Raw genomic sequence first — 24,865 nt, 5'->3', positions numbered from 1 at the left:
TTTGTTTCTTTTGGGGACCTGGTCTCACTATGTAACTCAGGCAGTCCTCAAAGGAATGTTGTCTGAAAAAGCAGCCTCTTTCAGAAAACTCAGGACTATGCAGAATTTTCTGGAGAGATGGCTCAGTGGTTAAGGGCACTGGCTGCTTTTCCAGAAGACAGGGTTTGATTCCCCGCACCCACGTGACAACTGTCTGTAACTCCAGTTCCATGGGATCTGACATGTTCTTCTGGCCTCTTCAGAGACCAGGTACTTAGAAAATAAAATAATTAGATTTTTAAAAAAAGAACTTACTGCCAGGCGTGGTGACATACGCCTTTAATCTCAGCACTCAGGAGGCAGAGGCAGGTGGATCGCTATGAGTTCGAGGCTAGCCTGGTCTACAAAGCAAGTCCAGGACACCAAGGCTACACAGAGAAACCGTATCTCAAAAAAACAAAAAAACCAAACCAAACAAACAAACAACCCCCCCCCCAAAAGAACTTACTGTTGATTTTAACCAATGTCTCCAGCTCAGGCTCCCTTTCCAGCCTCTGTAGGAGACTAGGCAAAGTCACTTCAGGGCAGTTAACCCCACAAAGAGACCATTAGCAAACACAGCGAAATTGCATATTGACTGACTTCCTGCTTTCTATAACTCTGAATCCCCTGCTCAGCTCCTTCCCAGTTATCTCACTCTTGCCCTAGAATATTCCCTCACCTCTATACACATTGAATTTGAGTTGCTGGAATTGTCCCTATAGCAACAATATCTTATTGATTAAAATCTGTCTGTATTAATTTCTGTACTGCCATGTTTGTCTTTGAGAACACAGAGACCCACAATTCTGCCACTGCTCACAGACATCCTCCTGTCTTTGCCTCTGGAATGCTGTGATTAAGCACCATACCCAGAAAAGAGCAGAATTTTAAAACTGAAAATATTAATAACTAGGCACAAATAGGGATTTTCTTTCTTTCTTTTTTTCTTTTCTTTTCTTTCTTTCTTTCTTTTTGTTGTTGTTGTTGTTTGTTTTTTGAGACAGAGTTTCTCTGTGTAGCCTTGGCTGTCCTGGACTCACTTTGTAGACCAGGCTGTCTACAAAGGAACTAGCTTTGGCCAGGTGTGATGTTTCACAAGTGTAATCCCAATATTTAAGAGACTGAGGCAGGAGGATTAAACTTTGAGGCAAGCTTAGTCTACATATATAGGTACTGTAATCCCAGCATCAGGAGGCAGAGGCAGTCAGATCGGTGTGAGTTTGAGGCCAGCCTGGTCTAAAAGCGAGTCCAGGACAGCCAAGGCTACACAGAGAAACCCTGTCTCAAAAAACCAAAAACCAAAACAAAACAACAACAACAACAACAAAAAGGAAAAATAGTTAGACACAATGGCACAGCACACACCTGTAATCCCAGCACTCACAGAGGCAGAGGTAGGGGGATCTCCTAGTTAGAGGCCAGCCTGGTCTACACAACAATTTCCAGGATGTCCAAGGTTAGACAGAGAAATATTGTCTGACAATGTTGGATAAATAAACTTACACGCTTTTAACAAATGCTTCACGTATCTGAATAAATTACAATTTTTAAAAAATTCTTCACATCATGTGGAAAGTGTAGTAAGAAAGGATAAGGCGTAGGTAGGGCTACCATGTTCCAGAGCCCTGACCCTGAGACCTAAGCAACACTGACCTCCGAGATGCTTCTCACCAATTGACATTAGTAATTGATTCTTTGTTTGGTTGAGTTGTTTGCTTGTTTGTTTGTTTGTTTGTTTGTTTTTTGAGCCAGAGTCTCCTTGTGTAGCCTTGGCTGTCCTGGACTCACTTTGTAGACCAAGCTAGCCTCAAACTCACAGCGATGCCCCTGCCTCTGTCTCCCAAGTGCTGGGATTAAAGATGTATGCCACCACCCCCTCCCCCAACACCTGCCCCCCCCAGCCCCCCCTTTAGTAATTGTTTTTTAAAGCGTTTCAATTACATTGAGTATCCAAAAGAAAAAGAAATCCAGACATAAATACATTAGGTATGCAATAGCAATTGTTTCTTTTTTTGTTTGTTTGTTTAAATTGTTTCTTACAAGCTTCTCAATTAGATACAGTATACAAAAGAAATCCAGACATAAATACATTGGCTTGCGAAAATATGATTGTTGTTCACACACAAAAAAATTGGTTATTGTCAAGTAGACATTATTTTCTTACTGCAACTCTTACTTCTAAATAATAAACAAAAATGAAAATCAAAAAGTTTCTAAAAGTGTACTTTTTTCTGTAGAAAAAAACTGCTCAATAGTATTGGGATGAGAAAAGATAAATTGTTTCATAAAACAACGAAGAAGATACAAGTTTCGATACGTTTTTCTTTCCGCACGCATAAAACAAGCCTATTGGCGTCAGTGAATATGTGTATGTATCTCCTATGAGTTTCTGGAGAGCCAAAGCACCAACAGCGCCGCTGGTGTAGTGGTATCATGCAAGATTCCCATTCTTGCGACCCGGGTTCGATTCCCGGGCGGCGCAAGTTCCTTTTCTTCCCCTTTTAAAACAAGATAATTTGACAAAAAGTAATTGCTGTTGCTACACACATGCTGTTTTATTCCTTTCTTTCCCAAAGATTTTTATTTCACTGTATAATTCACTAATAAAACACTCCGCTCTGGAACTCGACAAATGCTGACTATTGGCACTGAGTCTGCGCAGTCTGAGCCTTCCCTTGCCTGGTGGAAGCGCGGCTGCGCAACAAGTGAGTCCAAGCCTTGAAGCCAGAGCATGCTAGCCGGCTGTGCGCATGCGCGGCGCGGGTTACTCGGCTAGCGGCTCTAGGCGTCCGGCTCGCCGCCATCTTTGATCGGGGCTTCATTGTTCGCGGTGGGCCGGGCATTTTTGTGTAATTGCCGCCAAAGAAGAAAGCGAAGTAGCCTCCAGTCAAGCGAAGAGGTCCGCTCTTCCGCAGCCAGCAGCCATAGCCTCCTCAACAATTTGCGAGGTAGCGAAGGGCAGGGAGCTGGACCCTGAGGTGCCGCCGCGACCGCAGCAGCCATGGAGGACGAGATGCCCAAGACTCTGTGAGTCTGGAGCAGCGTTGAGGGAGGCGGGATGGTGGTCGCCCCGTAGGGAGGCCGCGGCCCTGCGCCTCTCCGCAGCCTATTGTTCTCCGTGGACGCCGCGCTGTGGTGGTTCCTCCCTCCCGTGCGCACGCCAGGATGCTTAGAGCCGAGAGGACGGTGGCGGGAGAGGGGCTCAGCCCTGTCGGCCCCCCAGACCTGCAGGAAGGACTTTTCATTCAAAGCTCTCCTCAGGACCCGGCTCATCCTCCTGTGGTCCCATGCTTGCTTCCTTTTATTTCCCCTGCCCCCTCTATTTCGATGAACCCCTTCTGGATTTCCTACCTTGCTCGTTCTTGTGATAGGATTTGTTTTTATGTTTAATTCTTGGGGCTGAGGGAGAACTTTATTCTTGCAGTTGAGAACTGGGGGATTGTGGGGGGGGGGGAAGAAAAGGCATACATCTTTCTAGAAAGTCTTTGGCTTTCCCTCTGTAACACGTCCCAAGAGCCTCGACCAAAAAACCTTACTGGACACCCAAGGATGTTAAAACCGTTCCTTAAAAACGGAAATCACACTCAGAGGAATGCGTCTACTGAGGGAAAGTGATTTAGTTATAAAACATGTGTAACACCATAATTACCATTTGCTAGTAGTGATTGACATTTTTACCAATGAAGCAACCGTAGGCAGTCAAGTCTAAGCATCTTTAGTGAGTATTAAGTAACTCAAGTTTAGGATGTTTTCTTTGTGGAGTAACTTCCCCTCTTTTCCATTCTTTGTTTTCCAACTCTCCAGATCCTGCCTTTGTTGGATTTCACAGGGCAAAAAAGGAAAAGCTCAAGGAATTGTGGGTTGGTTTTGTTTGGTTGGGTTTTTTTTTTCTTCCGTATATTTGAAGATTGCAATTCGATGCTCGTTACACCGTGCACATAGTCAGTTCATATAAATAAAGTGATTTATTTATTTTGGTTTTTCAAGACAGGGTTTCTCTGTGTAGCCTTTGCTGTCCTGGGCTAGATTGTAGACCAGGCTGGCCTCGAACTCACAGCTAACCGCCTGCCTCTGCCTCCTGAGTGCAGGGATTGCAGGTGTGCACCACCACAGCAAATGAAGTAGATTTTTTTTTTTTAAATGAAGTAGATTTAACAAGTATCATCTCACAGAGTTTAACTTTGCACCCAGTTCCTGACATAGCTTTTTTAAAAAAAGAATCATGGTACTTTTAGAGCCATGTACATTTAGGGTTCTTTTTTAAATTGTTCTGAAGTACAGACAAATTGTTTTCCTCCACCCCACCCCACCCTCAGTTTTCAATTTTTTTTTCCTTTTGTTTGTTTGAATTTATTGGGATAGAATGTCACTATTGCAACTCTGGCTCTCCAGGAACTCACTATTATTGACCAGGTTGAGAACTGCCTGCCTCAGCCTCCTAAACAGTGACGTTAAGGGTGTGCATGTGTCACCACGCCAGTCCCAATTTTCAATTACAAGTTGGGTGGGTTTTTTTGTTTTGTTTTTGAATTATTTGTTTGTTTGTTTGTTTATTTTGGTTTTTCGAGACAGGGTTTCTCTATGTAGCCTTGACTGTCCTGGATTCACTTTGTAGTCCAGGCTGGCCTCGAACTCACAGCGATCCGCCTGCCTCTGCCTCCCGAGTGCTGTGATTAAAGGCTTGCGCCACCACGCCCAGCTGGGTATTTATTTTTTTAAGATTTATTTATCTCTTCTATAATTTATTTAATTTTATTCTAAGTACACTGGTCTACAGGTGTCAGAATCCGTGGAACTGGAGTTACAGACATTGTGAGCTGCCATGTGGGTGTTAGGAACTGAACCCTGGGTTGTTTGGAAAAGCACACAGTACTCTCAACAGCTGAGCCATCTTACCAGTCCCAAGATTTATTTATTTATTAGTGCTCTCTCTACATGTACACCTGCAGGCCAGAAGAGGGCATCAGATCACAGTATAGATAGTTGTGAGCCACCATATGGTTGGTAGGAATTGAACTCACGACCTCTAGGAGGACTGACAGTACTCTCAACTGCTGGGCCATCTCTCCAGCCCCTCAAACTGGCTTCTTTTATCTTTTTTTTTTTTTTTTTTTGGTTTTTTGAGACAGGGTCTCTGTGTTAGCCTTGGCTGTCCTGGACTTGCTTTGTAAACCAAGCTGGCCTCGAACTCACAGAGATTTGCCTGCCTTTGCCTCCCGAGTGCTGGGATTAAAGGCGTGCACCACCACACCCAGCCTCAAATTGGCCACAAGTTGGCTTTTAAAAAAAATTATTATGGGGGCTGGAAAGATGGCTCATGGTTAAGAGCACTGCCTGCTCTTCCAAAGGACCCGGGTTCAATTCCCAGCACCCACATGGCAGCTCACAACTGTCTGTAACTCCAAGATCTGACACCCTCACACCAATGCACATGAATTAAAATTAAAAATAAAATATTAAAAAAAAGACTTTCTAAAAATAAATATGTATACAGTGCTCTGCCTGCAGGTATGTCTGCACACCAGAAGAGGGCATTAGATCACATTATAGATGGCTGTGAGCCACCACGTGGTTGCTGGGAATTGAACTCAGGACCTCTGGAAGAGCAGACAGTACTCTTAACCTCTGAGCCATCTATCTCGCCAACCCTCAAGTTGGCATTTTTGGTTTGGTTTTAGTTTTTCAAGACAGGGTTTTCTGTGTAGCCTTGGCTGTCCTGGACTCGCTTTGTAGACCAGGCTGGCCTCGAACTCACAGAGATCCACCTGCCTCTGCCTCCTGAGTGCTGGGATTAAAGGTGTGCGCCACTACAAGTTGGCATTTTTAATGTATATGTAAAGTGGTCTTTTTTTTTTTTTCCCCTGAGACAAGGTCTCTCTGTTAACCTTGGCTGTCCTGGACTTGCTTTGTAGACCAGGCTGGCCTCAAACTCACATCGATCCACCTGCCTCTGCCTCCAGAGTGCTGGGATTAAAGACGTGTGCCACCACGCCCGGCTTTGTAAAGTGGTCTTTGAAAAAAAAAGATCAGAGTCTCCTTATATGTAGCCCAAGTTGTCCTTGAACTTGCTACATAACTACACTGGCTCAGAACTATCAGTTCCATTTCAATCCCAAATCTAGGGTTAAAGTCTTCATGCCCAGTTTACATTTCTTCTCCTCCCTCCCATGTTGGCTGTCCTGGAACTCGTGGCTTCCAAGCCTGTCCCGGTCCTTCTGACTCTGCTTCCCAAGTGCTGGGATTACAGGCTGGTACCACCACACTAATTTACACTTTCTTGATATATTAAATATCGTGATAATTTGTGGGACCTTGAGCTAGCTTTTTAGTAAAGATGCCATACTTAGGGCATGGCCCTTTGTTTTTGGAAAGATTATATCTGTATTAGTATTTGTAGAAAGTCTTTCCTTTTTCATCTTAGCATTTTGAAATTCACACTGCTATGCTTTATTGGTGTCTGTATAAGATACTTGAAAACCTTTTTAAAGCTTTATTTCAGTTGTAATAGTATTTTGCCTGCATGTGTGTATGTGAACCTTCAGAAGTCAGAACAAGGTATTGGATCTTCTGGAACTGGAGTTAGGGATGGTTACGTGAGCTACCACGTAAATTCTACAGAATTTACAAAGACCTAATAAAAAACAAGTCTTAGAATCATTGCTCTCTTTATTTCCTTACTTCATATGTGTGAATGGTTTGCCTGCTGCATGTATGCACATCACCAGCAGGCCTGGTATCTGCAGAGTTCAGAAGAGGATGTTGGATCCCCTGGGTCTGGAGCTACAGATAGTTGTGAGCCACCGTGTGGGTGCTGAGAGTTGAACCGGTGTCCTCTGCAAGAGCAGCTACCGCTTTAGACTTCTGAGCCATCTCTCCAGCCTCTCCTTAGGGCATTTATAGGACACTTGATATATTCCAGGCAGGGCTCTACACCAGTGGTTCCTAAGGTTTAATACAGTTCCTCATGTGGTGACACCAACCATAAAATTATTTTTATTGCTACTTCATAACTTTAATTTTGCTTCTGTTTTGAATCATAATATAAATATCTGATAATCAAGGTATGTGATATGGGACCATTGTGAAAAAGTTGTTCTACGCCTAAAAGAGTCGTGACCCTCAGGTTGAGTGAGAACCACTGTTCTAGACAATAGTTATTTAATACTTCTTTTTTCTTTTTGGTTTTGTGAGACAAGGTTTCCCTGTGTAGCCTTGGCTGTCCTGGAACACACTCTTATAGACCAGGCTGTCCTGGAACTCACTCTTATAGACCAGGCTGTCCTGGAACTCACAGTGATCTTCTTGCTGGGACTAAAGGCATGCATCACTACTACCTGGCTCCTAATACATTTTAAAAAATCTCTGCTTATAAATAATTTATCATTAGTTAAAAAATCTACTTAACCTTTTCCCTCAAATTTTTGATTTTTCTATTATAAAACCACACATTTTAATATGATATAGCTAAAAAAGTCAATCTAAAATTCTACTTTGTAAATTCTTTTGTAAGTTACCTGTCTAGAGCTGTGTTAGTAAAAATGAATATTTCCAGAGTTTTGGATTTCGTTTTTATTACTTTGGATTTTAGATGGGAATGGGAAGCTTGAGCACAGGGTCTTACATAGTTGGTGCTGTCCTTGAGTTCCTGGTCTTTCTACCTGTCTCCCAAATGCTGAGGTTACAGGAGTGTTCCTACACCATACCTGGTTTTTACAACTATTTGGAAACTTAGTTATCCACTTTAAAAATCCGTAGTGCTCAGGGGATAAAGTTGCTCACCTAGGAGGCAGAGGTAGACAGATCCCTGTGAGTTTGAGACCAGCCTGGTCTACAAAGCGAGTCCAGGACAGTCAAGGCTACACAGAGAAACCCTGTCTTGGAAAAAAAACCCAAGATTATATTTATACGCTGGTGTGCATGTGTGTTTATTTGTGACACAAACTGAGGGGTTCCAGTAGTGCCTACTTTCCCAGCTTGGTTCCAGATACAACCAGTGTTAAATGCCAGAGAAAACAACACCAAAGTTCATGCCCTGGAAGCTTGGACCCCTGAATGGTCATGTTAGGAGGTGATAGGCCCTTTAAGAGGTGAGTCCTAATTATGTGTGTATAACCCTAGTATTTCAGAAGTGGAAGTAGGAAGATAAGACTTCAAGACTAGTCTGGACTATCTAGCAAAACCTTGTTTCAAGGAAATCAAAACAAGCCCGAGCTGGGTGGAGTGGCACACACCTTTAATCCCAGCAGGCAAAGGAGGCAGAGGCAGGCGGATCTCTGTGAGTTTGAGGCCAGCCCGATCTACAGAGTGAGCTACAGGACAGCCAAGGGTACACAGAGAAACCCTGTCTCAAAAAACAAACAAAAATTGAAACAAAAGAAGTGTGTTCTAATGAAAGGCTGTAAAGTCATAGGAATACTATCTTGGGAAATGATTGATGTAGTTCTTCCAAGACTGAGTTGTTAACAGCAAAACCAGCCCAGGTACTGGGGCATTTCTATATGTGACGTTTCCACTTCAACATGTGATGCAGCTAAGGAGTCTCAAAAATGCCAGTGTCATCTTTGGACTTTCCAGCCATCAGAATCAGGCCAAACCAACCTGTGGGTGTTACCCAGTCTCGCATATTTTTGTTATAACAGGACAATTTTCATCTTACTGACATTAGTAGTTAACTTTTTCTACATCTGACTTGACTTTATGGTTCTGCACAACATTAGTACATGACCCCAAAAGGATTACAGTAAAGGCCAGCATGGTATTTGATGAGCTTGGAGCTAAGGCCTGGTGATTAAGCTTGTGATCGGGGCTACTCTGGAAAGTGAGTCAGGAGGATTGCAAGTTCAAGGCCTGCCATGATAGCCTAACAAGACTCCCTTTCACAATTGGGAAGTTAGTTTTAAAGGACTGGGGATGGCAAAGGCCGTAGGTTCAGTTTTCACAGATATAATGACAAGGAATCTCGGCTTGTAACTAACTGCTCCAGTACAAAGTTTTGTGTTAAGATAGTAAGTACAAGTCACAAGAAAACAAAACAAAACAAAACAAAAACAAGGGCTAGAGAGGGCTCAGAGGTTCAGAGCATTGCCTGCTCATCCTGAGGTCCTGAGTTCAATTCCCAGCAACCACATGGTGGCTCATAACCATCTATAATGAGATCTGGTGCCTCTTCTGGCCTGCAGGTGTACATGCAGGCAGAATACTGTGTACATGATCATAAATAGATAAATCTTTAAAAACAAAAACAAAAAAACCAAAACAAAACTGAGTAGTGTAAGCATATGAGGAATGTATTTAAAGTATATTGAAATCAGGTATAATGGCACACCCTTTTAATCCCAGCACTGGCAGAGGAACATGGATCTCTTCTAAGTTCCAGGCCAGCCAAGGTTATGTAAAGAGACCCTGTCTATATATCTATATCTATAGACTATAATTATATATCTAATATATACATAGCACACCCTTTTAATCCCAGCACTTGGAAGCAGAGGTTTATTTAGCTGATAGACTTGAAACAGCATTGTTTATTTAAAAAAACTTGAGGGTAACATTAACAACTTACTGAGATAGTAGGTTCAGTCCTTATGTTATTTGTATAAGGAAGATTTGCCCTTTTAATTTCATTGCTCTTCATATCCCTACATTTGAGACAGTGTTTGTTTGTTTGTTTGTTTTGTTTTGTTTTTGAGACAAGGTTTCTCTGTGTAGCTTTGGCTGTCCTGAACTCTGTAGACCAGGTTGGCCTTGAACTCACAACGATCCACCTGCCTTTGCCTCCCGAGTGCTGGGATTAAAGGCATGTACCACCACAGCCCGGCTGAGACAATGTTTTTTGTTTTTTTTGTTGTTGTTGTTTTTAGGTTTTTTGAAACAGGGTTTCTCTATGTAGCCATGGTGTCCTGGAACTCTGGAACTCACTTTGTAGTTCAGGCTGGCCTTGAACTCAGAGATCCACCTGCCTTCACCTCCCCAGTGCTAGGATTAAAGGTATGAACTCCCACCTTATTTGTTCCAGACTCTTGAACACGTCAGCCTGACAAGGGCTGAGATTATAGGCATGTGCAATACATTGCCTCTGGCTCCCCCTTCTCCCTTTCTCTCTCTTTCCTCTTCCTCCCTCTCTGAAGCAAGATCTTGTGTATCCCAGACTGACTTTAAGTTGTATAGACAAGGAATTTCTGATCTTTCGGCATATTGTGAATGTTGTGTGAGTTTGACCCTGCATTGTTAAAACTTTCTGTACATTTAAGAAGCATTCTTCTATTTTTAAAAAAAATAGCAGCCCCTCAATCTCTAAGGCTTACTTTCCTGACTGTTCTGAGCTCCTGTTCAAAAGGCCGCTTCATTTTCCTTTTGGAATTCTCATTTTCAGAGTAGTAGGCTCCAGTGTTAGGAAATTGCCATTCCAGGCGGATCACCGTGATTGTGAGGCCAGCCTGGTTTACAGAGTGAGTCTGGGACAGCCAAGGCTTCACAGAAAGACCCTGTCTTGAACCCTCCTCCCCGAAAAAAAAAAGAAGAAAAGAAAACAGAAAGAAATTGCCATTCGAAGCTGGGAGTGGTGGCACATAGCACTTGGGAGGCAGAGGCAGGTAGATTGCTGAGTCCCAGGCCAGCCTGGGTTACAGGTGGAGTCTAGGACAGCCAGGTGACACAGAGAAATCCTGTCTTGAAAAAGGAGCTGGGTGGTGGTGGCGCACGCCTTTAATCCCAGCCCTCGGGAGGCAGAGGCAGGCGGATCACTGTGAGTTCGAGGCCAGCCTGGTCTACAAATCGAGTCCAGGACAGCCAAGGCTACACAGAGAAACCCTGTCGTGAAAAAACCAAAAAAAGGAAGAAAGAAAGAAATTGCCATTCGCCAGGCGGTGGTGGTGTGGTGATGCATGCCTTTAATCCCAGCACCTGTGAGTTCGAGGACAGCCTGGTCTACAGAGAGTTTCAGAGTTCTAGGACAGCCATGGCTAAAAACAAATTTCCATTTGATACGTGGTCTTCTCTTTCCAAGTACACCTTTTCTAACCCTTGAGTGTTGTTTCTCAGTGCTTCTCCCTTTTCCCGCTTCCTCCAGCATCCTCACAGTCACAGTGGCTCTATGCTGAACAGTAGAAACAAGAAACTATATTTTGTGGACATCTAAAGATGCTTGTTTTGACTTGAAAGAGTCAAAGAAGTCGGGTGTGGTCACACATGCCTTTAGTTCTAGCCCTCAGGAGGCAGAGGCAGTTGGATCTCTGAGTTCGGGGACAGCCAAGGCTACATAGAGAAACCCTGTCCCGGTGGGGGGAAAAGTCAAAGATATCTGTGAGTGCTCCCAAAACTTATTTTTCAACAAGCAGCTTAGAAACATGAAAAGTAATTTCCCCCCTGAGACATGAGCTTATTCTGCAACCATAGCTACCCTAGAATTTAGCATGTAGATTAGACTGGCCTTGAATCCATGCATGTTGGGATTACAGGTATGAGGCACCATGCTTGGCAAAAAATAAATCTAAGGTGATAAATTGTTTCCCTCTGTGTTTCAGATACGTTGGCAACCTTTCTCGAGATGTGACAGAAGCTCTCATCCTTCAGCTCTTTAGCCAGATTGGACCTTGTAAAAACTGCAAAATGATTATGGATGTAAGGGTATTTCACTCGCCATGTCCTTTTGTCTTTTAAACGCACTAATGAAAGCTCGTTACTGTAGAACTTTACTAACGTTTAGATTCATCGAGATCTTAGTGAATTTATAAAAATAACCTGTTAGGTAGGCAGCCGAGTTTAATTCTTTTTCTAAGTTAAGGAAGAAAATTAAACTAACATTTTTAGAAAGGATGGTGTCTGTGTGTGCACGTGTGCACGCCTCTTATAAATCTATTGAAGTTTCAGAATTGTTATATTGTTACTTGGTTGAATGATCTACAAGTTTAAATATTAGATTGGGAATTGGGCTAGACATAATGAAAAATATAATATATAATGAAAAGCATTTGTAGCTTCAGTTTTAAAGGTTTTCTTGAATGCCTATCCAGACCTTAATGTATAGAAAACTTACTCATATAGTTGGTTTTAACTATGAGTGATACCTAGTTTTTTTGTTTTGTTTTGTTTTGTTTGTTTTTGTTTTTTTGAGACAGGGTTTCTCTGTAGCCTTGGCTGTCCTGGACTCGCTTTGTAGACCAGGCTGGCCTTGATCTCAGCAATCCCCCTGCCTCTGCCTCCCAAGTGCTGGGATTAAAGGCGTGGGTCGCCACGCCCAGCTATGATACCGAGTTTTTAAAAACAAAATTTATTGTATGCATATACAGGTGAATGACGTGTATGGAGGCCGGATGTCAGCGTTGGTGGTCCCTTGTGCAGACACAGTAGACATGTTCATATAATCCAAGGTGATCTGGAACTTGCTGTGTAATCAGAATGGCTGCAGTCTTCCTGCCTTAACTTCCCAAGTGCGATTATTACAATATGCCACCATAGCCTGGCGATCATCTGGGTGTTTGTTTTGCTTGTTTTTGAGGCAGGGTCTGTGTAATTCAGACTGGCCTGTAACTTCAAACATTCTGCCTCAGCCTCCTGAGCGATTAAATAAATGGTAGAGATGTGCTATCAATCCCCAGAATCTCAATTATTCTAGAATAAAAAAGTGTTTATTGAATTAGTAACCTTTAATAATTCCCTAAAAGCCTTAGAATTAAATGATTATAAAGTAATTTATTACTCTGCACTTTCTAAGTCCAGACAATTGGATTTATTTTCTGGTTTAATTTACCATAAAATATATTGAAGCAGTAGTGATAGTGCATGCTTAGGAGACAGAGGCAGGAGGATCACTACAAGTTGGAGGCTACAATAGGCTACATAGTAAGTTCCAGACCAGCCAAGGCTCTTTAGATAGACTGTCAATAAATAAACAAACAGCATCCTTCCTTGAGCTAGAGGTATGCTCAGTGGTAGAGTGCTTCCTTAGCATGCACATGACCCTGGCTTTTGGGCTCTAACATTAGGGAGAGGAAAAATCCAGGTTTTGCTTTTGTATCCCAGTAAGAGTGTCTTACTAAGCAGTCCAGGATGGCTTTAGACTCCCCCAGGATGTCCTCAAGCATTCCTGATACTGGATAGATAGATTTTTTTTTCTGATTTAAATTTTTTATTTTATATGACTGTTTTGCATGCCTCATACCCATGCAGGTGAGAATATGGTGTCAGATCCCCTGAATTGGAGTTTATGGGTGGTTGTGAGCCACCATATGAGTGCTGGGAAACAAACATGAGTTTTCTGCAAAAGTAACAAGCGCTCCTAAGCTCCGAGTCAGCTCTCTAGATCCCAGGGGAAGAAATCTTAAAATGCTTCTCAACAGGCAAAGAACTTGTATTAGAAGTCCACATTCTAAAGCCTATTGTAAATATTATCAGAGCCTGTTTAGGATGCAAAACCTAGTTTAAGAACAGGCTGGAAGGCCAGGTGTGGTGGTCCATACCTTTAATCCCAGCATATGGGAGGCAGAGGCAGGTGGATCTCTGTGAGGCTGAGGTCAGCCCAGTCTACAAAGCTAGGACAGCCAGGACTACAAGAGAACTTGTAGAAAAACCAAAAAATAAAAATAACAGGCTGGAAGCTGAGTGTGGCGGCACACACTTTTAATCCCAGCACTCAAGAAGGCAGAGAGGCAGGAGGATCCCTGTGAGTTCAAGGCCAGCCTGGTCTACCCAGTCCAAGACAGCTAGGGCTACACAGAGAAACCCTGCCTTGAAAAAAAAAGATTCTCTCTCTCTCTCTCTCTCTCTCTCTCTCTCTCTCTCTCTCTCTCTCTCTCTCTCTCTCGTTTTCAAGATACTGTTTCTCTGTGTAGCCTTGGCTGTCCTGGATTCACTTTGTAGACCAGGCTGGCCTCAAACTCACATCAATCCGCCTGCCTCTGCCTCCCAAATGCTGGGATTAGAGGTGTGTGTCACCATGCCCAGCTTTCTATTTATTATTCCACAAATTAGAAGCAGTAAGATGTGTCAGTTTGTAGCAGTAAAATGTAGTATACAGGGTGAGAGTATACTTTATAGTAGAGCATTTATTTATATAGTGGCTATGAGGCTTTGGGTTTAATCCATTGCACTGCAAAAAGAAACAAGAAAGGAGCTACAGAAAAGTCATACTTGATATTTATTTTTGTATGAAAATTTACTTGTGGAATGAGCGAGTCATTCTCCATGGCCTGGTAACTGTAGAAGTTCTAATATGGTGAAGAGGGGGGAAGATTTTTTTAAAGTGCAAGAGTAAAGCTTAAAATTGATTTCTGTATTTCTTCTCCAACAGACAGCAGGAAATGACCCATACTGTTTTGTGGAATTCCATGAGCATCGTCATGCAGCTGCTGCACTGGCTGCTATGAATGGGCGGAAGATAATGGGTAAGGTAAGCTATCAGACTTCCGGAAGGTGACTTGGACTGGAGTAACATTTTTCTGTCTCATCTTTCTGCTTCCACCTTCCAGATAGGACTACAGTGTATGCCACCACACCAAATTTTATGCAGTGCTTGGGGTGGATATGCACTCTACAATATAGCTACATACCTAGCTCTTGGAATAGAACGTTTTAAGTTGGATTTTACCTTGTTTCTGTTTTAGAACCATTATATTCTCTTTGTGGCAAAGAGTCGGCTATTTGTATTTGTATTAAAAAGGTAGGTCAGGACTAGAGAGATGGCTCAGTGCTTAAGAGCACTGACTGCTCTTCCAGAGGTCATTAATTCAGTCTCCAGCAACCACATAATGTGATCACAACCATCTATGGTGGGATCTGATGCCCTCTTCTGGCCTGCAGGTGTACATGCAGACAGAGCACTGTAAATAAGTAAATCTAAAAAAAAAAAAAGAGCACTGACTTTGTTCTTCCAGAGGACCTCAGTTTGAGCCTTGTACCTACTTGATAGCTCACAATCATCTATAACTTTAGTCCTAGGGGAGCTAATTGTAAAAGGAGCTGGGTATAGTGGTGCACACACTTTTTTTTTTTTTGAGTTTTTTTTTTGAGACAGGGTTTCTCTGTGTAGTCTTTGTTGTCCTGGACTGGAGTCATAGACCAGGCTGGCCGTGAACTCCCAGAGACAGGCCTGCCTCTGCCTTATTGAGTACTGGGATTAAGGTGTGTACACCACTACCACTACCTGGCTTTTTTTGTTTCTTTATTTGTTTTTCAAGACAGGGTTTTTTCTGTGTAGCCCTGGCTGTCCTGGAACTCACTCTATACACCAGGCTGGCCTCAAACTCAAACAGATCCACCTGCCTTTGCCTTGTAAATGCTGGGATTAAAGATGTGAGCCACCATCCTTTAGCATTTTTTTGATTCTTTGTGAAATTTCACATCATGCACCCCAATCTCCTCCCCATCCTTCCATATCTGACCTTGCAACCTTTCCCCAAAAGAAAATAAAAAATAAAAACAAAAACAAAACTCATAAATTAAAACAAAGCAAAAAAAATATCTGGCTACGGGAATTACAGTGTGTCACACAGTATATCCTTTTGCCCAGTGTTCTAAACAAATGTTTAGTGCAGTGTTGGGTGCTTTTAGGCTTCTGGCTTCTGCTGCACTATCAATGCTGGATCCTCACTGGGCCTTCTTTGGGATAGCCTATTGTTGGATCCTGCAGCTTCGCTCTAGAGGACCAGCATCGTCATGCACTCCAGTAGCTCATAGATGGGCTAGATGTTGGAGTGGGACAACTCAAGGCCCTGGATCTGAGCCTGGGTAGTAGCTGTGTTGTTTATCCTGCCAGTTCTCCTTCACCAGTGGCACCAGGCCCAGCTCTCCTGCTTGTGGCTGCCATCAAGAGGATGGATTGGTTCTCCTGCTCTCAACCCTCTGGCCAGCTCTCCTCACACCCATGCCACCAGGACCAGCTCTACCTTGATAGTAAGGCAAGGTGTGGGGCCCACTCTCCTGAGAGTGGCACACACTTTTAATCTTATCAGTAATGAGGTAGAGGCAGGCATATCTCTATGAGTTCAAGGTCATCGTGGTCTATATAGCAGGTTCTAGGTCAGCCAAAGCTACATAGTCTAAAACGAATGAATGAATGAATAAATAAATAAAACTATAGGCTAAAGCCTCTAGAGACCAGAGCCCTGTGTCAACTTCTTTTCTCCATAGTGCTGTGCAAAGGATAATTACTAGATAGTTATGGCACTACTCAAATTTAAATGGAACATAATAGTAAAATGGAGTACTAATGGAGAGGCATCCAAGGGAAATGTATGGGTAACTTTGATTTAAAAAAAGAAAAAAGAAATTGTGGCTGGCAGTAGTGGCGCACGCCTTTTCAGGAGGCAGAGTCAGGTGGATCTCTGAGTTCTCATATTTATTTATTTATTTATTTTTATTTTTTTGGTTTTTCAAGACAGGGTTTCTCTGTGTGGCCTTGACTGTCCTGGGATCTCTGAGTTCAATGCCAGCCTGGTCTACAGAGCAAATTCAAGGACAGCCAGGACAATGCAGAGAGATACTCTGTCTCAAAAAACAACAAAAACAAACCGAAAACCAGCCAACCAGACCCCCCCCCCCCAAAAAGTGAAAGCTGAATATAGTGATATACACCTTTAATTGTAGATTTTGGAGGCAGAGGCAGGTGGATCTCCGTGTGTTAGAGGTCAGCCTGGTCAATATAGTGCGTTCCAGGACAACAAGAACTACATAAGGAGACCCTTTCTCGAAAACAAAGACAAGACAGAATGGAGCCAAAGGTTTAAAAAAGCTATTTGAACATCAGCAGAAATATGCAAAGATTAGGATCAGTTAAACATATCTACATTAACTGGGCTTGATGCTAAGGCAAGAGAATTACTAGCTCAAGGCTTGCCTAGTCTATAGAGTGAATTCAAGCTCAGTCTGGCTGGCTTAGTGACTCATCTTAGAGTAAAATGTAGAGAGGGCAGAGCCAAAAATACAGTCAGTGGTAGAACAAAACAAAAAGAGGACCTATTGCCCTTCCAGAGGATCTGGATTAGATTCCCAGTACCAGCATGATAGCTCACAACCTTCTGTAACTCCAGTTCCTGGGGATCCATTGCCCTCTTTGGCTTCTCTATAGGCGTGTATATCTAGTAGTAGGTACAAAAAGCAAGACAGCCATACACATAAATAAAATCAATCTTAAAAAGGAACAGCTAGCTGGGCAGTGGTGGCACACACTTTTAATCCCAGCCCTTGGGAACAGAGAACAGAGTGGATCAGGTTTGAGGCCAACATGGTCTACAAAGTGAGTCCAAGACAGCTAAGGCTACAGAGAGAAACCCTTCTCACAAAAACAAGAACAGCAAAAAAGGAACTGAAGTGTATTTACCAGTTAGAACTTGTTAAACTAATCCAGAGGATGGATGCTGAGACTGGCACAGGCCTCCCCTGACTGCCTCTCTTTGCACTGTCACAGGATAATGTGATTTGGAGCTTTATTTTTATGGAATATAAATTTTTTAATTTTGTTTAGTCGGGCATGGTGGCTCATGCCTTTAATCCCAGCACTCGGGAGGCAGAGGCAGGCGGATAACTATGAGTTTGAGGCCAGTCTGGACTACAAAGTGAGTCTAGGACAGCCAAGGTTACACATAGAAACCCTGTCTCAAAAAAAAAAAAAAAAAAAAAAAAAAAACCAAAAACCACAACAACAAAAGATTTATTTGTTTATATAAGTATACAGTGCTCTGTCTGCATGTACACCTGTAGGCCAGAAGAGGGTATCAGATAACATTACAAATGATTGTGAGCCACCATGTGGTTGCTGGGAATTAACTCAGGACCTTTGGAAGAGCAGGCAGTCCTCTTAACCTCTAAGCCATCTTTCCAGCCCCTTAATTTTTTTATTTTTTATTTTTTTAGGAAGTCAAAGTGAATTGGGCAACAACCCCCAGCAGTCAAAAGAAAGACACAAGTAGTAAGTACATTTAATGCCCTATGGGCATTTGTTGTCGTTTACCCCATAGTTCTATTGTAAAGCATATAACATCATACATGTTTGCAGTAATATTTTGATCGTTATCCTGATATGATTTAATGTGTTTGTGTTAATAAATTTAAGAACAAATCTAATCTTTGTCATCAGGTAGTACCGTTGTCAGCACACAGCGTTCACAAGGTAATTGTATCTTCTTAAACATAAAATGAACTCTCTTGAAAGGGTATTCACTAACCACCTCAAGTTTTTTAATTTGATATTGGTTGGGGGGAGTGGGGGGGAAGGCTGTAGTATTTTTATTTATTTATGGCAATACTCTTCCCTTCTTCCCGTTGTTGACCAAGTGTGGCTTGTCCATCACTTTGTTGCTAGTTTAAGTTCTCTGTCCCCCTTGGTAGCAGCTGATGCCTTAGAAATACTTTCACCACCTAAAGGGCAAGATACCCTACTTCCCTGAGGTCACCTGGGCTTCATACCCAGATCTTCCAGTGCTCAAGTTGCTCCTGAAACAGTGTTTCCAGAAGAGCAACCCAGTGTGTTGCTTAAGGCCTGCAAATAGGGGTAACTTGTCTTTCCAAATGTACTTTGTCAGCGTTGATGTGTGTGTCCACTTTACAGTGTTACTCAGCAAGTTCTATTTGTTCAATGTTTCTTTTGAGAATTGTCTGTAAAAAACAGAAAACAAAGTTTCAAACATGGGATGGTTATTTCTCTCCAGTGCTTTTTTTTAATGGTGCTGATCTAAAGTGAAGGGATCACTGTTTTCATTCTGTTGCCTTCAGTCTTAGTTCACTTGCACACGGATTCACATAAACAGAATGGTGTAATGTCTGGGCAACCAAAACTGTTGGCTTTTGAGAAAACTGTCAAATACTTTAACATCAAACTGTTGCAATGCAAGGTATTTCTTTGATTGTTCTTCACAAAATAATGGCTAAACCAAGTATTTCATGTAGCTAGCTTCAGTAAATTGCCTTCAATAAGGCAAATCTAGTCTTCATAACTTGCAGTACCTCTACTTAATTATAATTTATAAAGCCTAGATGTAGTAATAAAATGAGTAATAGTAAATAATTATTATTAGAATGATAACTAAGTCTTACTTTTTTTGCAGAACTGAAAGCTTTTATATGTTCCTAGTTTGTTTCCTAGACCCTTATAATGATTGTAATGACTGTAAATAGTCAGTGACTACCAGTTTCTGGTAGCTCTCAGTCTTTTTTAGAAGACTCTTTCCTATGTTGTTAACTTTGAGTTGTTATGTTTAAGACTAATAGGATTTTATAGCGAGGATAGTATTTTATTTATATTTGATTATATAGTCTGTATCATTTTAAGAATACTTTATTGGGTCAGTTGTAGTATTTAAATTCTGAAGTTGTATTTTTCTTTTCACTTCCCTCCTTCCTTTGTAAGATCATTTCCATGTGTTTGTTGGTGACCTCAGTCCAGAAATCACAACTGAAGACATCAAAGCAGCTTTTGCACCATTTGGAAGAATTTCGTAAGTAACAAAAGATAAATAAAACAATTAGAAGTAATTTTATGTAATAATTGTAACTTTGTTGTAGCTGTGAACCTTAATTTTAACACTTTAAATATAGCATATTCCACTGTTTAGAGATCATCCAGGAGTCTGACGGCAAGTTGTAGTCCTACTAATAGTCCCTGATGTTGGGTCATCTTAGACCCTTGCTCAGTTAGCTGTGCTTTCTAGACTGCTGTCCGTCTGTACATTCAAACTCCTGAAGGTGTTGTGCCCCGACTCAAGCACTTACTCAGGCGCTTGTATGATTCCATGTATTTTATGTTAATTTAACAAAACAAACCTTAACAGTTTTGATTGAAAAAAAGAGTTGGTAGCTATTACTTCCTTGGCATTTCACCTCGCTCTCACTTTAAAACTTAAAAATAGTGCTTTGTACTGTTTTGTGATAGTAGCCATGCCTTTTAGGCCATTTGTCAGTATTTATTCAGAGTAGCACTCACAATAGGACTTTGAAAGTCTGAAAAGCATGCCATATCATAATAAGAATAACAAGCAATTTCAATACTTATGCAATAGCCATTGTTGAGTTTAGGGAAAGTGTTTAGGGTTTCTGATTCCTTTCTTACTGTGTCACTAGAACAAAAGTAAAAAAAAGGATTTCAAGCTATGACTAGTTTTAACAAAACAGCAGGTAAAGGTGAGAAGATTGTGCCCTGCCGGTGTAGCAAGCCCAGCACTCAGGGAGGCAGAGACAGGTGGATCTACAAAGTGAGTCTGAGACAGCCAGGGCTCCGCAGAAACCCTGTCTCTAAAAACCAAAACTGGAAAAAAAAAAAAGAAGGTGAGGAGATTGGAGAGTAGATGCCCATAGCATTGTGGTGAGTTTTCAGTTGAGAGTTGCAGTTGGTTGGTGAGAGAGTCATCTTGAGGTAGGAAGGACAGGATTGGAACTTATTTGTTGTTTTGTTTTGTTTGAGATAGGGTTTTTCTGTGTAGCCTTGGCTGTCTTCTTGCTTTGTAGACCAGGCTGGCTTCAAACTCACAGCAATCCACCTGCCTCTGCCTCCCTAGTTCTGGGATGACAGGCGTGTGCCACCATGCCCAGCAGCGTGGGAGCTTGTAAATGGACTATTCTGTTACATGACACTTGTCTTTGTGAGAACTAGTTAAGAAAATAGTGAGGTTTTAATTTCTTGATTGTTTTTTATGTGCTGTGTTAGGATTTCAGAAGTGGTTGGTTTGCTTTCAAATATCTAGAGTAGGCAGGTCTTGTTCTCTCCAGCTCTGAAAGCCCCTCTCTGCAGAATCGCGTGCATTTTCAGTTTGGTGTAGAGAGTCTTGGTAAGTTTCGTCCTGTCCTCAGAGTAGTCACAGTCCCAGAAGGCTTAAGAGCTCTGTTCGGATCCAGGCTGCTGCTTTTTGTGTGAGTCATTTTAGAAACAAGGAAGGGCCAAGTATATTTCAGGGCTGATACTTCTGAGGCATTAAAAAGAAAACAGCCTTTTCTAATACTGTGAACAAATGAAGTAACTATTTTGGTGGATTTTTAATTTTGATTGAATTACCTTTTCTGATGAGAATTTTAGTTTGAGAAGAAGATAAAGATTGTTAATAATTATTGAAGGGCTGATCAAATGGCTCAGCAGGTAAAGGTGCTGCCAAGCCTGATGAGCTGAGTCAGTCCCAGAACTCCACATGGTGGAAGGAGAAAACCGACTCCTGAAAACTGTCCTCTGACCTACACACACACAATTTAAAAAAAAAAAAAGCCAGAAGTGGTGGCATACACCTTTAATCCCAGCACTCGGGAGGCAGAGGCAGGCGGATCTCTTGAGATGGAGGCCAGCCTGGTCTACAAAGTGAGTTCAGGACAGCCAACACTGTACAGAGAAACCCTGTCTCAGAAAAAAAAAAAAGAAAGAAAGAAAAGAAAGGAAAGAAAAAGCCAGAGGGGGTGGCATACTCCTTTAATCCCAGCACTCAGGAGGCAGAGGCAGGTGGATCTCTTGAGTTCGAGGCCACTGTGGTGTGCAGAGCAAGTTCCAGGACAGCCAAGCCACACAGAAGAAACCCAGTCTCAAAAATACAAAATAAAACAAACAGAAAGGAAAGAAAGAAGGAAGGATGGATGGATGAATGAATGAATGAATGAATGAACAAACGAATATGATTTCTTAGCAAATACTTTTAGAAAGTCTCCACCAGAATTATTAGAACAAAAGATCTTCAGAAAGTTCATAGGGTGTGGTGGATTACACCTTTAATCCCAACAGGCTTAAAAATGGTGAAGTTAAATAACCCTCAGATTTAACAGTTTCATCACTTTGTCATTAAAAACTGTTCTATTTTTTTGTTAAATATGACAACATCATATTTTAGTATAGATTTTTTGTTTGTATATATGTATATGTATATATTTGTGTGTGCGTGTATTTGTGTATATAGATAAAAGGTTAACATCAAGTGTCTTCATCCATCACTTTGCACCTAATACTTTGAAGCACAGTTTTTTACTAGAACCTAAAGCTCACCAGTTCTACTAGTCCAGCCCCCTTACCTCGAATTTCCCCTGTCTCTGCTTCCCAAGCACTGAAATTACAAGTGAGCTGCCATATTGTCCTGGCATTTATGTAGATGCTGGAGATCTGAACTTGGGTCCTTTTATTGTATGATAGCATGTTATCTACAGAGCCATCTTCCCAGTCCCAGTATTTGGATTTTCTTTTGGGACCATAATTGTTAGCATATTAATTTTTTTTATTGAAAAGGCTCTTTTGTTAAGGTAATGTGTGTTTGAATGTTAGCTTATACAGGAAGTTAGCTTTCCTAAGTTTTAAAGAACTATTTGGCAAAACAAACATAACATTTTTATTTTTGTTTATGTTGTTTCTTGACTTAAAGAAATAGTCTCATATCTATGTTTATGGGTTTTTATAGTAGATGTCTCTAGGTGGTTTACACCATGTTTGATTTATAGAAGGTGTGGGGTAAATGGTGGTCTATTGAATAGTTAATGTGAAAATAGTATTTTTCCTAATTTATATAGCTTAAACCCCTCCTGTTTCTTGAGCTTAGGGCCATATAGCAAATTTTGATATTGAAATAAATCAACTGCCAAGTTAAATGCATGTGTGCCATGTAGATAATAGTTACTGTGAAGTGACTTACAGTAGCTTTCCCTAATCATCAGAATCTGCCAGTTTGATTGCACTTAATAAATCACTTCTAAACTGATCTAAAATATGCTTGTGTGTACTTACAATCACATTGCATGGCTTTCTGATGTGGGTTCTTGTTGTAAACATGCCTGTTTTGTTCATGTGTCTTGAGAGAACAAGCATTGTGACATACCTGGCTAATTAAAAATAGTTTGCCTGTGACGCACAATTTGAGTCCAGTTTTTTGAGGTATGGCGTTTTAGCTATCGTGGCTGGGTTTTTACTCAATCTCAAATAATAGGGCTCTGGTTATTTTGCAGAGTGTCTCTGAAGAATGGACAGCATTGCCCTGGCTAACTACAAGCTACGGTTCACAGTGGATAAATGTTGGCGTGCTTTTTTACTTTCTGACTTTTTAAAACTTTGTTTCATATCTTGTAGTTTCCAATCAATCTTAATATGAATGCTGTTATGAAATTCAGTATAAAATCTTTTCTTATATAGTGTAAAAGTAAAATGTGTTTGTGTATTCTTCAGTGATTTAGCATTTCTGAAAATGTCAAATTCTCAAAATTTACCCTAGCCCAGAATGGGGTTATATATTCATCTGAGAAATGAAGTAATTAGCTTAGGGAATATACAGCTTTTTAATCCTTTAGTTTTCAGCTTTGTATTTTAATTTTTTGAATGATTAGGTAGCATAGCCACCAAATAGCAAATTATAAGTTGCATGGTTAAAGAAAGCCTATGTATTATACCTAAGTACCTTTTAATTACTAAGTAATTCATGGGAACATCTGCTTTCACCATGCTTAATATTTAGATGTTCATAAGACATTTTGAAGTGAGAAACTTTCTTTATATTATAGACTTATATTTAAGACATTATTGATTTGCATGTCTATAAAATTAGCCCTCATTAGCCAATAAATAAGTTTTATAGAATAAAAGGTGAATTTATATTAATGGTTTACTGTTAGTGAAGGTGAAATATAAAAATGAATTGTATTTGGCTCTCATTTTATGCCCAGAGGACCGTTTATAAAACTCAGTTTCTGGTGGGTTCTGTTTCAGAGATGCCCGAGTGGTAAAGGACATGGCTACAGGGAAGTCTAAGGGATATGGCTTTGTCTCCTTTTTCAACAAATGGGTGAGAACAATCAGAAGTGTGTATAAAGTGCTGTAGAGAAGGAGGACCATGCTCAACTTGTTTTGGTTTGGTTTCTTGTTTGTTTGTTGTTTTTTTGGATTTGTTGTTTTTCAAGACAGGGTTTCTTGGTGTAACAGCTCTGGTTGTCCTGGAACTTGCTCTGTAGACCAGGCTGGCCTCAAACTTAGAGATCTGCCTGCCTCTGCCTCCCAAGTGCTGGGATTAAAGGCATGTGCTGCCACTGCCTTGTTTCAGTCTTTTTATTTACTGTGTATTTAGTTTATTGATAATAAACATCTTCACTAGAAAACAGTCTCGCAAAAAAGCTGGGCGTGGCGGCACATGCCTGTGATCCCAGCACTCGAGAAGCAGAGGCAGGTAGATCCCTGTGATTTTGAGGCCAGCCCGGTCTACAAAGCAAGTTTGGACAGCTAAGGCTACACAGAGAAACCCTGTCTCAAAAAAAATTAAAAAAAAAAAAAAGAAAAAAGAAAACAGTGTGTTCTATTCTGTTTCATTATTTAGTCACTTAGCACCAACACATGCAAAATACTGATACTGTTTCAAATTAAGCAAAGTAAAAATGCCTACAACCAAAATAGCCCAAAACATTTTGTCAAGATACTTTGGACAATTTGTAGTTGCTGCTATCACCAAAACTGAGAGAGCTGTATACTGCTGCCCCTATGTATCCTTACCCTTTTTTAGCATTCCCCAAACCCATTCTCCAGGAAATGGAACTTAAAAGCAATGTTGCAATTTTGGAAAGCTGTTAGATGTGTGTTTCCTAAGGCATTTTCATTTTTTAAAATCTGCAAAAAGCATCACGTTTTCCTTATTGCTATGAGTTGTTTGTAATGTCAACTAATTGCAGCTTCTTTGTTGTCTCTAATATGCGGAACAGGATGCAGAAAATGCCATTCAGCAGATGGGTGGCCAGTGGCTTGGTGGAAGACAAATCAGAACTAACTGGGCAACCCGAAAGCCTCCAGCTCCAAAGAGTACATATGAGTGTAGGTGCATTCGAGAAGAGAAGCAGTGTGGAATTGTGGAGAGAAAATACACTAGATTTTAAATGTTAGAGCTGCTCCTGGAGACTTAATGCAGAAATAGATGAGAAGCAG

The 24,865-nt window shown here is 41.2% G+C and overlaps 1 protein-coding gene across 9 annotated transcripts in view; it reads left to right on the top strand.

Moving 5' to 3' along the window:
* Positions 1–2,725: 2,725 nt before the first annotated feature.
* Positions 2,726–24,865, top strand: part of TIA1 (TIA1 cytotoxic granule associated RNA binding protein) — a 31,100-nt gene continuing 8,960 nt past the window's right edge. The window contains exons 1-9 of one of the 9 annotated variants that reach the window (XR_014776199.1): positions 2,726–3,048; positions 11,544–11,640; positions 14,309–14,407; positions 17,869–17,923; positions 18,092–18,124; positions 18,727–18,845; positions 19,361–19,448; positions 22,912–22,977; positions 23,666–23,738. Coding sequence is in view for 6 of the 9 variants with exons in the window: in XM_084766024.1 (XP_084622150.1) it covers positions 3,023–3,048; positions 11,544–11,640; positions 14,309–14,407; positions 17,869–17,923; positions 18,092–18,124; positions 19,361–19,448; positions 23,666–23,741; positions 24,646–24,754 (583 nt within the window). In the remaining 3 variants the exon portion in view is untranslated. Of the gene's footprint in view, positions 3,049–11,543; positions 11,641–12,289; positions 12,390–14,308; positions 14,408–17,868; positions 17,924–18,091; positions 18,125–18,158; positions 18,846–19,360; positions 19,449–22,911; positions 22,978–23,665; positions 23,742–24,645; positions 24,755–24,865 lie in introns of those variants that run through there. The other 8 variants (XR_014776197.1, XR_014776198.1, XM_084766024.1 and 5 more) reach the window with 8 other exon arrangements.

This window comes from Acomys minous, assembly GCF_964271855.1.
Source record: "Acomys minous genome assembly, chromosome: 17".
Lineage (NCBI taxonomy): Eukaryota > Metazoa > Chordata > Mammalia > Rodentia > Muridae > Acomys > Acomys minous.
The sequence above is the reverse complement of the archived record's forward strand: the minus strand, read 5'-3'. Positions and strand labels throughout refer to the sequence as shown.